This window comes from Leptinotarsa decemlineata, unplaced genomic scaffold (assembly GCF_025532065.1).
Source record: "Leptinotarsa decemlineata unplaced genomic scaffold, Ldec_3_MD MMD2_tig00026328_RagTag_RagTag, whole genome shotgun sequence".
NCBI classification, from domain to species: domain Eukaryota; kingdom Metazoa; phylum Arthropoda; class Insecta; order Coleoptera; family Chrysomelidae; genus Leptinotarsa; species Leptinotarsa decemlineata.
In genome coordinates, this window is record NW_027412688.1 from 25,203,185 (window position 1) to 25,219,289 (window position 16,105).

General features: G+C 35.7%; 1 protein-coding gene across 1 annotated transcript in view; it reads right to left on the reverse strand.

Moving 5' to 3' along the window:
- Positions 1 to 303: 303 nt before the first annotated feature.
- The window catches only part of LOC111502191 (fatty acid synthase), a 91,820-nt gene continuing 76,018 nt past the window's right edge, over positions 304 to 16,105 (reverse strand). The window contains exons 11-17 of the mRNA XM_074182216.1: positions 15,213 to 15,498; positions 10,794 to 10,992; positions 8,648 to 8,935; positions 8,153 to 8,593; positions 3,073 to 3,404; positions 1,927 to 2,107; positions 304 to 591 (exon numbers count right to left, since the gene is read on the reverse strand). Of these exons, the coding sequence (XP_074038317.1) occupies positions 416 to 591; positions 1,927 to 2,107; positions 3,073 to 3,404; positions 8,153 to 8,593; positions 8,648 to 8,935; positions 10,794 to 10,992; positions 15,213 to 15,498 (1,903 nt within the window). The 3' untranslated portion in view covers positions 304 to 415. The remainder of the gene's footprint in view (positions 592 to 1,926; positions 2,108 to 3,072; positions 3,405 to 8,152; positions 8,594 to 8,647; positions 8,936 to 10,793; positions 10,993 to 15,212; positions 15,499 to 16,105) is intronic.

The window sequence follows — 16,105 nt, forward strand, 5'->3', positions numbered from 1 at the left end:
ACTGAATTATATTTGATGTATTAACTCTGTCGACTATAAGTCGAGAAAAATGATAAAAACATTACAAATATACAGGAAGCAGATCAATTAAAAAAAATATTGGAAGTTGTGTTGATAATAGGGGCAGCAGAAATTAATCAGGAAAATCTAGTTATGTCCAATATTTTTCAAACATAACATTCGACTCTTTAATGTTTTCGACGACCTATCAACAGTCTATCAAGTGTTTAATGGCAAGTACTTCCTCTTTGCAAGTATGTTACCGTCAGGGATAATCAAATCAAATGAAAGATAAATGAGGTGTACTATCAAAGCATATAATTTATTGATATTATTATAGCTTAAGATTATGTTCAATTACAAGTCTCATTGTGATAAACAAACAACAATTCACACAGTTATCATCAGTTCATTTCTAACTGGCTTTAGTATTATTTTCTTCAAGTCCCAATAAATATTCAAATGTAAGTAATCTGATTTCGTCAATACTGAGGTCTAGATGGAAGTTTCGGTAAAGAGTTTGCTTGATTTCAGTCACCATCAGGGAATCCATTCCCAACTGGGATATAGTTGATGATTTGTCCACCAGTTCTGAAAGAAAACATGCGATGAGTGCTAGTTTATTCAGTGCGATAAGGAAAAAGATATATACGGGGAAAAAGGAATTATAAAGAAAATTTTAATGGAGACATGTTTTTTAAGTGGAGAACTTACAGTAACAAATCTAAATTACATAAACTGAAAGTATGAATTGAAAAACAGAAAACATTAAATAATACTGTTTGTCTTCAAATAGAGTAGCGATTCACATTGGATTTGAATCGCTGGAGTATGAATCCATTTCGAGAAACGTTCTCAAAAAGTTTATTCCACATAAACACAGTTCTCCAGTGTAGTTTGAGGTATACTAAGTTGAACCTCAAAACAATGAGCAGCCACAGTCCTTCGCATATTTCTGATATGTACCGCTCTTGGTGGAATCAAATGTGCCAAGTCACTCGAACATCTCCCGTGAAAGTATCTACAAAAGAGAGACAAATCTCCAACCTTTCTTCGATATTCTGAACTATCAAGGTTGCAAGTGATGTTCGTGTCTCCAATCAGGGGTATGGCTCTTTCCTGAATGGAATCCGGCAGCTTCAAAGTATGCTTACGGGCGGAGCTCTGGGGAACACTAGCGTTGATGATGAGAGTATTCGAGAGATATTCATCGACGGCCACTTGCAGGAAACGTTCTTTCAGGACGCCGGAGAGCCATGAACTAAAATGATCTGACAAGCCATAGCATCGAAGTTTGGCCAGCAAACCCTTATGTCACACACGGCCAAAGGCATTAGAAATATCAAGCACAAAAGCTCTTGACTCTCCATGTTTCTCGATTCCGTTATTCCAAATTTGGGTGTCATACGATAGAAGGTCGCCTGTTGATCTTTGTTTCTGAAAGCCATATTGATGATCGCTCAAAATGTTAATAGCCTTCCAAATATTTAAAGATATGGTGGTTCACGGCTATAGTTATTTAGAAGATTTTTCTTGCCCTTTTTGGGAACCCCTTCCTTGTAAGACAGGTTGAAATGTCTGCAAAATATGTCGCGCACTTTTCAAGTACGATGACGAGCACTTCATCAGGACCAGACGCCTTTTTGATATTGATATGTTTCAAAATTTGTCTGACTAGACGTTGTCGAAAAGTAATTTCCAACATCGTGGATTCTATTGTGAGAATTTTGGGTGGTGCCTCTACCAGAAAATCGACTGTGAAATCTATTCAGCCCATAGAGAGGTTAAGCTTATACCGTATTGAGACCTGCGCAATACATTCATCGAGGAAAACCGAGAACTGAAGTAGATGTCCAAAAATTTCGCTGACCGTAGTAGTTTAGTCTATAGTACTAGATTTATTGTTAATTTATGAGTAATACGTACTGATGTCTCTAACTCCTAAGATATGAGCAACTGTCTCTGCTATTGTCTTCTTCACAGCGCCGGAAGACTCTTCATTTTCTGCTAAAACGATGCTAGAACCTACTGGACTATCTTGTAACATGAATGTCTCTAAGGAATTCAGACAAGAAGTTATATTTTGAGGTAGCATACCCATCAAACCCTAGAAAAAAGTATTCATAAATTATTCTGGTTCTGGGAGACCGGAAAGTTGTGATCTCAATCATTTAAATTGAATTGAAAAGCACATTATCCAAACGGCTCATATGTAAAAAATAAAAAATTTATCGTGAAATTTCACAAAAATCATTTGAGACATAGTGCATGAGTATAACTTATGATGTTTCATCAAATCCTAAGAATTCGGCTATCGAGTAATTCCCCAATGAAATAAACGAATACATAAATGAGCTATTAATGATTCATTAAAATACTTCATTTCATCGTCTTGTTATACATGATTGTGGATGTTGCATAATTGAGCAGGATGCTCAAAAAAGCAGAAGTCAATAACAGCTGAAGTATATCGTTCTTCGGATTTGATACTGATATTATCAATACAAGTTTTCAATCTGTTTGTTACGCGCGTATATTGTCAAGATGGTATCAAAAGAGTTTAGGAATATCACCACTCGTTTCATCCAATTATGTTTTAGATGTCCACAATCATTATTAGTTCATATATGGGAAAAAAGCTTTCTGACTTCCACTTCTCCATCTTTATACAAAAATTGTAGGAAAACTACCTAACGGAGGATAAAGTTATTACATTTAATACAGATTTGTATATTATGCATAGAAGTTACTTATAGTTACAAATTGGAAGAAAAAGCCCTGCTGAAATAAGTACTTGCATATGCACATTGAATTACTCGAAAGAAGATATACTTTCGAAGCAACTAGATATATGGCTGAGAATCATCATTCATGTTCAATGATCATGGTCCACTATGTCAACCACTCTCAATTTAATGTACATGAACGAATATTTATTTGTACACATTCCCTTTATGAACATTTGTTGCTACTAGTTTCTTGGAATCAAATAACGTATATAACGTATTCAAAACTTCTATTATTGGGCTTTTTTGAGGAGGAACCCTGGCTAGCATTCTTATTATTTCTCACCGTGTTTTCTAAATCTACATTGGCAAGTATTCCGACATCTCCAATTGGGCCCCACTGGATGGCGAGACCGGGAAGATTTTCTCGTTTTCTTTTCTCGCATAACCTTTCCAAAGCGGAATTCGCCATACCGTAGTTCGTCTGTCCGGCGTTTCCCCTTCCGCACGCCACTGAAGAAAATACCACAAAAATATCCAGGTTCGGGCAGTGCTGACGGGTGACAGTATCCAAGTTAAAACCTGATGAAATTTTCGCTTTGAATACGTCTTCGAAGTTTTTCTCCGTCTGATTAGAGAAGATTGCGTCTCTCAGAACCAATGCCATATTGAAAATACCTAAAATCAAATGAAATAGTTGAGCAGTTGATACATATACAATAAGCTCGAATTTATGCCGTGAAAATCAAAAATAAAAATTTCTGTATTTCATTTTAGTCTACTAACTACTTCATAATATCAAAGTTGACATTTGAAGGAAAGGTTAAAGAGTGGCTCTAAGGAAAACTTGCTCTTTGACAGTTCTAACAAGTTTGTGACCTCCTTTATCGATTATCGCAAATTAATTGATACCACTCCCTATGAATTCATTGATAATTTTCAACTGTTTAAGAATATATCACCTTCATTGCGGAGAATGCGGAATTTGAATAAATACAAAGTCAAGGGCTTTCATTTTTTATTTTTTGCGAAATTTTGCCCCCTGGCCCACTAGCTCACCTGATAAGACGCCTCTAGATGTTTTTGAAAGTATACGTGTCGAAAGACTCGCAAAACAATGCAACTCAATAGAAATATGTATCATAATTCGTCTGTTGGACGATTCCGAGATCATTAGAAGCATATTTGTAAAATTATTTGAAATTCCGGTCCCCTGCTCCCACTGAGAATGATACACCGGAGGTTGGAGCACGTTCACTAGAAAACTCTCATGAATTGTATTTCATATCTGTTTTTGACAGCAATAAAACAATTAGATGCATCAGGTCTGATAGGTTAGAATCTCACCAAACGAACTGTTGACCCACCATGAAGATGGGTAGTACTCTAAGCGCCTTTTCACACCTGGAGCTTCACGTCTCCCGCTTCCGAGAGAGAGGAAGACTCTTAGCGCCAAAATGGAGTCCAATGGAGCTTTCAGACGAACAGCGGGAGCCGCCACGTCTCGTAAGACGAGAGCTCTCATGTTCTTGCACCTCGAGCCGGGGAGCAACGTTCTCCTCCACAAAATGTAAAAGGATGAGTTGAGGCTTCCACACGAGGAGTGAAAATGGCTCTTCCTAGTTGAGGCTTCACATTATTTATAATGGCATGTGGAGCTGTTAATTAGTGCTGTCTGCAACCGACTCGCTCTTTGGGATAAAAGTCTCGACATTCATAAGGACCGAAATGAAGTCCTAAAAAGTTGGGTGGAAGTCTGCAAGGTGCTCAACGTAAATTGCGTTACTTCATCCATCCCATTCTTGATCGTTGACGGTTCTGTCGTCGAGATTTGTGTCGACGGTAGAGAATGTATATAGCAACACTTCGCGTGCGATCCATTCTACGACTGACCTCAAGGACGATCATCTTCATTTCATTCAGGATTTGGAGACCAGCTCCCCTACCCTTTCGGCTGAAGACCTCAAGGAGCCAGCAGCCAGGAGCTAAAAAGGCTCCCGGTGCGAATGAGCGGGAGGTAGGAGTGATAAACGCCCCCGTATAAGAGCGAGAGACGTGAAGCTCCCCGTGTGAAAGAGTCGTAACGATATGTGGATGTTGTGATGAACTCTAAAATATTTCGAATCTGTTGTGGAAATGAAGAGTATCAAATTAATTGGAAGTACAAATTTTCGAATGTAAATTGGCTTTCATTGCTCTAGTATTCCAAACCCGAGGTTTGAATACGAGTAGGGGAGAATGTTCCACGATCAGACATGTTCCACAATCAGACAAAGCAAGTAATTTTAAAATTACAGCCGCGAGTTCGATGTTTTTCGTTCGGGTAGTAGGGTTACACACGCAGTTTTGGTAAACAAAGTTGTAACGCTATTCTTTTGGATTTGAGCATTTTTCAACAAAAAACTTATTTTCCTAGGTATGTTTTTTCTATTCTTGATTTGATATTATAAGCCTTAATTTTTCTTTCGGAACTAGTAGTACAAAAACAATCTGTTGATCAGATTTTTGGTTATTTTATTGACATTTTATGAGCGAGTTTACTTTTGTAGGTTATGTATTGAGTTCACAGTTGAATTTAATTTTGTATTACGGTTTAAGTTCCACCTTCAGACAGCATTCGTGTTCCTCAATCAGACGCTGTCTGACTGTGGAATATAATTCGTGCCGTTGAAATTGTGACTTATGGAGCACCGTATGGTACTTTGGGATTGGTTTCCGACTCTGGATGGATGGCTCGTGAGTTGTTTCCAAGCGTTGTGAGGCACTTCATTGAACATACGTCCAGCACAAAAGAAAACCCTTCCCTCCTGATTTTTGACAATCACGAGAGTCATCTGACGATAGCAGGAATGAATCTAGCAAAGGAAAATGAAATGATCATTTTGACCTTACCACCGCATACTTCCAACAAGATACATCCGTTAGATGTCTCTGTGTTTTTTTCGTTCAAATCATTCTACATTACAAACATGACTTTTAGAACACCTTGGGATACCCGTTTCTATTTTTGATATAGCTGGCTGTGTTAATAATGCATTAGAAAAATTGATGACGCCAGCTAATATTAAATCCGGATTTTGAAAAACTGGGATTTATCCTTTCGTTAAATTCATATTTACAGATGACGACTTCGCAATTAGTAGCGTAACTGCTAGAAATGTGGATCAAAACAATGAAAAAGCCCGACCACATATAGATCCCAATCAACCATCAACATCAAGCTGTATTGAAGAAAATATTATGTCAGTCTCCTCACTTTCAGCATCAGTTAATACACACACACAACTCCCACACAAAATCAAAACACAGAAACTTTCGTAAGTCCGCAAGAATTCAAAGGATACACAAAAGCTGAAGAACGAAAGAATCAGAGAAAGAAGAGAGAAAAAGGTAAAAACATTATCGCCACCGACACTCCAGAAAAGATCGCCCTGGAAACTAACAGATAGAGAGGAAAAAAAAAGCTTGAAGAAGAAAAATATCACGAAAAGAAAAGTAGGATTCGATGAAGACTCAACAGACGAAGAAAATGAGAATGCGGCGATGTTTGTAACTGTAACCTCTTCTAGATAAGCTTAATAAAGAGCCAGAAGTTGCCGATTTTATTTTGATAGAATTTATAGACAAAAGGAAAAAATTTATTACATAGCTGAAGTATTATGTGAAAGAGATAAGAAATGTGAAGTTAAATTTCTGAGAAATTCCGTTAAGTATGATAACAGCTTCATTTACCCCGAAATAGAAGACGTCTCTTTGGTATGCTTGGAAAATATTAGGATGGTGTTACCAAAACCATCACGCGTGGGAACAACAAAACGGCAACAATCAAATTTGAAGTTAATTTTTCAGCCTTAGAAGTTCGTTGAAACAGTACTAAAACTTCTGTATTATTGTGGAACATGCCGTGTCTGGATGTGGAACATGTATGTTCCACAATCAGACAACTGTCCTTTCATTTTCAAACAAACTTTTTTTGAATTATTTTTTTGGTTAATGATGTATGTATTACCATAGAACCTTATGCACAGCCTTAATTTGTATAAGTGACAATCATATTTACGTTTGCTCAATAAATAAGGTTAATATTTAGCAAAATCTATTTTGTGTCTGATTGTGGAACACTCTCCCCTACTATTTTGTTAATGACATCGTGAAACATAAAAAACGTTTATTTATCTGCCAGACATTGCTATCCTCAAGAAATTAGGCGAATTCATTACATCATCGATCCGGGAAATGAAGGTTTTAATTTTCAACTTCTCCATCTTGATACAAAACAGTTCGGGAATCTTCCAAAAGACAGCGCGATCATATTCAAGTAAAAAACAGAGATAGCAACTAATTAGTGTGAATTTGGTGGTCTTGCAACTCAAAGGATATTGGCGGTATCCTCATAGGAATCATTTGTCAATCGATAGGCTAATACATTAGTAATTGTTGATTTAGCTGCGTCCCAAAGTGGCTCCGTTTCTTGATCGAGCCAAATGGAGGTCGCTGAATTTGCGTTCTAGTCAGTTAGCAAATATTATTTGAAAGAATATTTTATTGTCGGGAAAGAAAAGTTTTCGCTTCCCACCTCTCCATCATTATATAAAAAAAATGTGCCTGACTCGAGATGTTCTCTTGGCTACTTGTTTTACAAATATATGTAATTCATATATTATTTATTCAGTATATTTTTTTTGTTTCATTTACTTAGCTGTGAATGTTTAAAAAAAGTTGTTGTCGTTGATGGTCAGAAGGGTAATAGATGACAAAAAGTAAAATTTGGTATTTTTCTTGAAAAATAAAGTATCAAAGGAAATTACAGATATGATAAACTTTAGGCATAAATTTTGTTGCAATTTGTATTCATTTATTTCAATCGAACTTTTGTTCTACCATTTAATTGTGGAATGACTTGAATTTTTTTTATTTTGTGGAAATTGATTCAACTTCGATGATGCTTTTTGAAGGGTTTGTATTTTTTAATCTTGCTTTAACTTCCTTCGTGTCTTCTAATGAATAATGTCGGTTTCTTAAAATTAACTTCAATTCTTACTTCGTGAAATTTTCTTAATTTTTTTAATATATTTCACTTTGGAAAATGACTTGCTTCATTGTTTTGAACTTTTTTGGTAAACATTTGTTATTCACTACAACGTTATAATGGTAACAATGTTAGTTAAGGATATGTTTGTAAAAGTAATTGTGTAGTTACGCTTGATCCGTGTGAATACTTTCCAGCGAGTGGATGTTAGAACCTTGACTGCTATAACAATGAATGTTATACGCTTATACTTGTGTAAACATGGTTATAGTTTTGACTGTCTCTGACTATTTCTTTCCTAATGTGTCCTCATAAAACCAAAATATACGTAAACAGTTAAGGCATCAGAGGAATTTGAATATGTGTAAGGATAGGATAGTAAGAATTTAATCCTTACCACCAACTGGTCCAAGCTTTTCTGCATCAAGAATTAAACGTTTAGCACCATCTAGATCGCTGCTATCATTTGTATTGACTTTAACGGTGATTCCTGGCAATGATGACCAATATTTCAATCGTAATGCTTGGTAGCCATTCCATATTTGCCTTCTGGAGTTCAGAATAATTTTGGTGGCGCCTCTCCTGATCATCCAGTTTGCGAGTTCCAAACCGAAACCGCCTAAACCTCCCACCAAAATATACGACTTATTACAATCAAAGTAGACCTTTGGACTAGCTGGAATCGTCCTAGTGAGCAACTGATTTGCATCTTCTTCTCTCATTTGAATGAGAACTTTTCCTTTATGTTTTCCAGACGACAAGAATCTGAAAGCACTCTCTACACCATGATCGTTGTAAACTGTAGAAGGCAATGGTTTTACAACGCCTTTTTCGATACCTTGAAAAAAAATAATGTAGTTCATTACTTGTTAGGTAAAGATTCATGAAATACCTTCTTGAAGCAAGGCTTGAATTTTTTTGGCTTCCTCGTTTTCAGAAGCGAATATACCATCCAAATGAACACCGTGAAAACTTCTATTCTTCAGGAACACACTGTAGTCGATGGGAGTATCATTGACAGCATCCACTTTTCCAATTTCCAAAAACCGGCCCCTCCTCGCTATACACCTTATGGATGCTTGGTACAAATCTGCTGCCAAAGAGTTCAACACCAGGTCCACCCCTTTACCTTTTGTTTCAGTCATTATTAATTTCTCGAAGGATTTATCTCTGGAGTTGCCTGCAACAGTTGAAGTTAATTGAATTCTATGAAATTGTGAGTGTTGTTTCACAGTTGTTGTTTAACTAATTAACTAATATTCAACTAATAAAAAGGCTATATCAGTTGTATCACCCACCAATTTTTCACATTTCACTCTATTAAGTAAAAATAAAGTTTATGTACCAAAATATATAAGATACATTTTAAACTACTAAAATATTTTGAAGTTGGCAACATTATTTTAATGTAATGGGGTTGGCAATGAAATAAAATGTTGTAAGACTGGTAATTCTAATAAATTTTACCGCCGTTTAGTTTTTTTTTACCAAGTATAATTTAAATTAGTGTAAATATAAACTCACATTGCTGTGTGCTTTATATTAAAAAATTAAAACGGTTGAAAAAGTTATTGCTCATCCTAAAGTTACATCTGCTGATCGGCCAATAGAACATGGTCCGGATTGGAGTATTTGAGAGTCCCTTTTAGGCTTTCCAACTCTCTGGCGTTATTTCAGAGAACCATTGATAAGGTGTTATGTTCGCCGAGGTGTGGTAGAGTTTTGAACGTACACTGATAATTTGCTGATATCCTGTGTATGCATAGAGGATGGAATGAGAACATTGAATGAAATTGGGTTCTGGAAATCACTGTTAGAACAGATTGATGTATTTTGGAATTAGAACGCCCTACTCTGAATTTCTGATCGTAGTGTTGGCAATTGATGTAGTTCATAGATGTATCGAGATTATCTAACTCATAGGACCTCATAACGAAACGTCATATACATTTCGAAACAAACGCATGGGTTTGAGAATATCAGATGGTTAATGGCACTCTGATCTCAAAGGCTTTTATGACAAGATTTACTGATATTGACGAAACTTCCAATGGTGGGAGGATAGCCTGAAAGATTGACGTGGGTGGTTTGCCTCACTCACTTAATCAACCGCTGTGTGAACCGGTGGTTCGAACCGCAAGGCCGGACGATCGATTTTCACTTCCTATCGTCCAACTCGTGTTAAGAATCACATGTAAAAGGTAAGACCTCGTTAGTCCCTAGCTCGCACAACGTTGTTGTTCGTAGGGGGGGAACAGCTGGTTAACGAAAAAACAGACAGAACATATCCATGCAGATGCCTTTCACTTGTTTGTTGAATTGAGGAAGCAACTATGTGCTGGATATGCAGTAGGTGTCGAAATTGAGAGTATTGGGGAAATTTGACGTTTGGTTTTGAAAACGGTTAATGTTTCTGATATTGGAATATATATGGAAGGCACGCCATGTCAAAGCTCATGAGGGTACCTGTTTATTGAATATTGAAAGATTTTGCTATTTCTATAAAATGATTGTATGAAAAGGACTGTTCTATTAGTGGTCGTTGGATTTTTGTTAGGTATATTACGAAAGCCTGTGTGGGGAATCCAAAGGCGCTGACGATAGAGCAAAGTCGAATGTTAGGTTTGGGTATTTTTGGAAGACCATCAATTGAGGTATATGAGAAGATTTATCTCTGGTAATGAGAGGTTCCTTCCTTTCTGCGGAAATAGTGGAGCTTTGTTTGTTCTTCAAGGTTTATTGTAGTTTTCAGACATGTCCAAAAATGTTAATAAGTGTGTTATTAACTGAAGATTAGATTAATTGTGACCTCAGTGTTGTCACATATTTCAGTTGTTGAAAAAATCGAAGGGAAAATATCGAATACTACAAAATTGTAGTAGCTATGATGAAAATATTGCAAATACCAAGGAACAGGAACAAAAATATCCTAAATAAAGTGTAAGACGTTCCGATAATTCTTGATTTATAAAAATTATCATAAACTCAAACAGAAATTACAAAAATTAAATAAGATAATGAATCCATTCCTGACATACCTATATTTTTGTCTTCAAGACTTGGAAACATTTTCATGATACAATCTTTCTTTTCCTGGGTGCTCACTGTCGTGAATACTTTAGCTTCCAAGCTAAGAGCAATTGAAATAGCGGCGATACCTATTCCTCCTGCACCTGCATGAATCAGAATCGACTCTCCTTTTTTAATTTTTCCTCTTAGAATCATTCCGTAGTAACACTGAAAAATAATATATGTTTGAAGAAATTGTTCAATGACTGATAAATAGTTTATACAATACAATACAATACTTTATTTTCCATGAGACTTTTTTACAAGCATAGAAATCGTCACATACACAGTAAAGATTGGAGTTGAAAAATATCAAGTGATAAAATATGCAATATACATACAAAAATCAAATCAATAGCAGATGTAGGAGATGATTATATAAAACAAATAAAAAAAACTTATTATAAACAGTGGAATAGTAAACAAGCAAACAATCGTGATGTCAAGCAGCCAGATCAGTTTGAAAATATTCATCAAGTGAATAAAAGGCATTTTTGTAGAGAATATTTTTAACGCTATTTTTGAAATTCATGAGATTTGAAATTTTTTTAATGAATGCTGGAAGTTCATTGAATATCTTTATAGACATAACATGAGGTCCGTTTGATACAGATGTTAATTTGTGTACAGGAACTATCAGATTATAATATTGCTTGAGAGTATAACCAGCAGCTATGCGGTTGGTATCCCTTTGCTGAAACTCATGGTAATGATTCTTAATGTAAATGACACAATTTAAAATATACATGGATATCACAGTTAAAATTTGTAACTCAGTAAATAACTGCTTACAAGAATCACCATATTTTTTAAAACACATGGTTCTTAGTATCTTTTTTTGAACAATCAACAGATCATTCAATTTGCTGCCGTTACCGTAGCAGACTAAGCGATAATTTAGACTTGAGTAAACATAGGCATAGTAGTAGCTTAATAAAATATTAATGGGGACAGAATTTCTGAGATTCCAAATAACGAAACAATGCTTGGATAATTCAATAGAAATAGAGTCAATATGATCATTCCAGGATAATTGGGAGTCAATATTCAACCCTAAGAATTTGACCGATTTTTTCTGCACAATAGATTTAGTATTAGCTCTAACCAATATACCTACTGCAGTCCATTTCTCTAAGCGAGAAAACAATGGTATTAGATTTATTACTATTTAGTACGAGGCCGTTTCTGGCGCAGTAATTAAGCATATTAGCAACTGCGATATCAGTCTGGTCAGATAACCCTTCACAAGAAGAAGAACTCAATAAGAAGGACGTGTCATCAGCCCGATGGGTAGTTGGGTGTAGTTCAAACAGAAATTCTAGAGATTAGGGCGATTTTCAAATAATTGAAGCTTCCTTCTTATACAATTATATTCCCTTAAAATCCTCTAAAGGAGATCATCAAAAAGAGTCCAAAATGATAAACCGAAACCGTTTTCTAAACATATTTTTGATGGCAAACTGAATCGGACATTTTGATATTGTATATAGAGACAGGTCAAAAATATTGTTGATGTGCAAATTAGATCATCCAGATTTGAAGGCATTCTGAGAAGAATCTCCTTCTAATCGTCTGGTATTGCTTTCAGAAAAAAAGGTTCTAGTAAATAATTGACGTCTCAGACGATACACAATAAATACCCATCGTCCCAAAGGAGAGATCAATCCCATAAACACAATAGTGATAATTTGATAGTGATATTCCTATTCCAGAGATTCAGTCGATTGGGATTGAATGACACGTTTTAACCGAACCATGATAAAAGATCATGAAAACAAAGGAAAAGGTAATTCCAGTATCGAAATGGTAGCTAAAAAATCCAACAGGATATGAGTAGAATTGTCTACTCATGGTAATCACCTTCTGATCTGTTTCATGCACATTTCTTGAGATAGATGTGCAGCTTTCTCCAATTGAAACAGGTCATTAGTTGATAATGAGACTTTACAAAATCGTGAAACACGTAAACTTTCGTTTCAGGGGAGCATATTTTACATTCCCTCCCAATAACAACCCTCATACCGAAAATTTCATATGGAAATAATCGAATGACATTTTATTTGAAGTATTTTGCACTTATGTATACAAGCCTGGTACATATTTAGCAATAGATCGATAAACAATGTCAGAAAAAAATAGAATACCCTCTTAAGTTTCTCTTCAATTTCAAAATAGATGGTAAACCTGAACACATAATTTTATTACTGGAAATATTAAAACCGAGCACTATTGAATGATAATGATGAATATAACAGAAATGAGAGCTTCCGGAAATCTTATCAACGTTTAATTTTCAAATAGAACACCCTGTATATTATTACATTTTTGAAATCTACACAATTTTCTGAATCCAATGATACCTCATACTTGATATTTTAAGTGTTAAGACGCTCGGTTTATTTTTTGATCTAGAGGGACATGAACGTGAAAAGAATTAATATTATTTCAATTACGTCAACACACCGAATCAACATCATTGTATGGAATGAAACTTAGATACTCATTTTCTCATATTGTAATTCATTTAGGAAACAAAACTCTTTTAAAATACACAAATAAATCATAACAGCTGTTCGAAATGTAGACCGTCAACATCCAGGCATTTTCGAGCTCTTTTCGCGGTATTTTGAATCACACTGGGCAATTGTTGAGGCGTTATATTCTGAATTGCTTGTCTTACTCGTACTTCCAGGTCCTCGCGGGTTGTTGGGGAAGTTGCGTAGACAATATTTTTCAAGTGACCCCAAATGAAAAAGCCCAACGGGGTTAAGTCGGGTGATCTAGCAAGCCACCTTATAGGACCATGTGTTCCAATCCATTGCTCCCCAAATCTATCACGAAGGTACTCTGTCATTATCCTACAATTATGGGGAGGTGCTCCATCCTGCTGAAAAAACAGTCGATTTGCCAGATTAAGCAGTAAATCTTCGAAATATCCTTCTATTTCATTTCTGAAAAACCTAGGTATCCATCACTACTCAAAGGACCATCAAATATTATAGGGCCAATTATCCTAACCCCTACGATTCCCAACCAGACATTGAATCCAAAACGTTTTTGGAAATTTCTCTGCCGAAACAAATTCTGATTTTCTTGTGCCCAATATTGGGTATTCTGTTTATTAAAGAAACCAAGATTGGTGAATCTTGACCCATCTGAGAATACAATTGTTTTCAAAAACTCATTATTGGGATGCACATTATTGTGTAGAACCCATCTGCAGTATTCCACCCTTCTTACGCTATCGGCGTCATACAGATGTTGATGAAGTTGATATTTGAAAGATCGATACTTGTGTTTTTTTACAATTCTTCTTACACTTTCACGACTGATATCCAACTCAAGAGCCAGCTGCCTAAGAGATACTGTTTTATCGATTTCCAACCTCATGAGGACATTTATTTCCATTTCTTCAGATGTAATAAAATTTTCATTACCCTCATTATGATCAGGCTCACGTTTGAACTCCTCTTCAAGACGCTTGAAATAATTTCTAGCCGGACATTGTCGGCGGGATATCGCTCCGAGTATACCCGGTGAGCCGCAACTGCATTTTGCCGACATTCCCCATAAATCAATAGCATATCTACTTTCTCGTTTCTGTTATACACTTATGGCATTTTTTACTCATTTCTGTTAGAAATCCGATTGACAACAATGTGTTCAGTAATTAACAAACAGTGTCAGTTAATAGAAATGTCAAAAGTTGTTTGTAATTCATAGCCACCTCATTAACTTACCTTTATTAAATTGCGAAAATACTTAATAATTTTCATGGCTGTCTAGAGCGTCTTAACACTTAAAATATCAATTATGGGGTATCATTAGATTCAGAAAATTGTGTAGATTTCAAAAATGTAATAATATACAGGGTGTTCTATGTGAAAATTAAACGTTGATTAGATTTCCGGAAAAATTACGTCAAAAAGTGCATCTTTGTAAGCATAATCAATATCAATAGTTCCGTAAAAATAGGTGAAAGAATGAAGAAAAAAGGGGGGTGTACCATAAGTCTGTGTCACACGGCATATTTAGTTTTGAAACATTGAATTTTTTTTTAAATCGATTCGGAACTCGGTACTCATTTCAAAACTTGATACCTTCATAATATATCGAAACTTACTCAATATTTGTTTTGTTTAAGCAATAACAGTAAAACAACAAAATCCGAACATCCGTGTATCTGGAACAGATCTTCAGAACAGTACAAAAACCTCGATGCGTGGTGATATAACTGAACATATGCATAAATTTGAAAGCAATTTATTCGACACATTATCGGCTGCGACATGAGTTGGTTTTCCTGTTTTAGAAGTCTACTTTGGAAAAAATACATAGGAGTTTTTCCTGGTGCACTTGTTTCGAAATAATAAATTCAAATGAATTACCGTTGCATATACGACTGGGACTGTCGCAGCTTCTTCCAGGCTCCATGTTTTAGGTACATCCCATAATAATGTGGGATGAGCTCGCACTTGTAATGCCATCCCTTCGGCTCCAACTATTCCCATCACTCTTTTTCCGGAAGAAGTCACTCCAGAGTATTCCAAACCTATATTTACCTCGGGCGTGGTTGGATTTTTGTCGTCAAAGTATATCTTTCCTGTCGCTACCATTATGTCTCTGAAGTTCAATGCTGAGTAGTAAACATGCACCAACGGCTGATTATTACATCTGAAAGATTGAATAACGAATATCAGTTTGGTTAAGGACGGTTAAGGACGTGTTTTAAAACACGTCCTTGTAGAAAGTTATAGTCCATATCATTCCTTATTGGAACAATTAATTGAATTGAATAAAGAATACAAGATAAGACTGTGTTGCCCAACGGCAGCTGTAAAAAAGTGTGGTTAGAGTGATTTATAACAGAAACCAAGAAGATACAGGCAAATTTCTTGCTGTACCAAAATCACATTTTGAAAGAAAGGAATTCAAACAAGAAGAAAAGTGACACTACTTTTGTTATTTTCAAAACAATGGATCAAAAAAACTACGTATTTTAATTTTACAGAACTTCTTGATGGGAAAAAATACTGTTCAAGCAAAGCAACAGCTTGAAAAGTGTTACTAGGACTCCAATCAGAAACAACAATTGAACGTTGGTTTGCTGATTTCAAACGTGGTCGTAGAGACACCGATGAGGCAGTAACACCAGAAAACATTAAAAAATTCACAAAATCGTTTTGGATAACTGAAAAGTGAAGTTGCATGAGTTAACTGACATTGACAAGATATCAACGTGTTGGCTCTATATTGCATGAGCATTTAACTATGAGAAAGC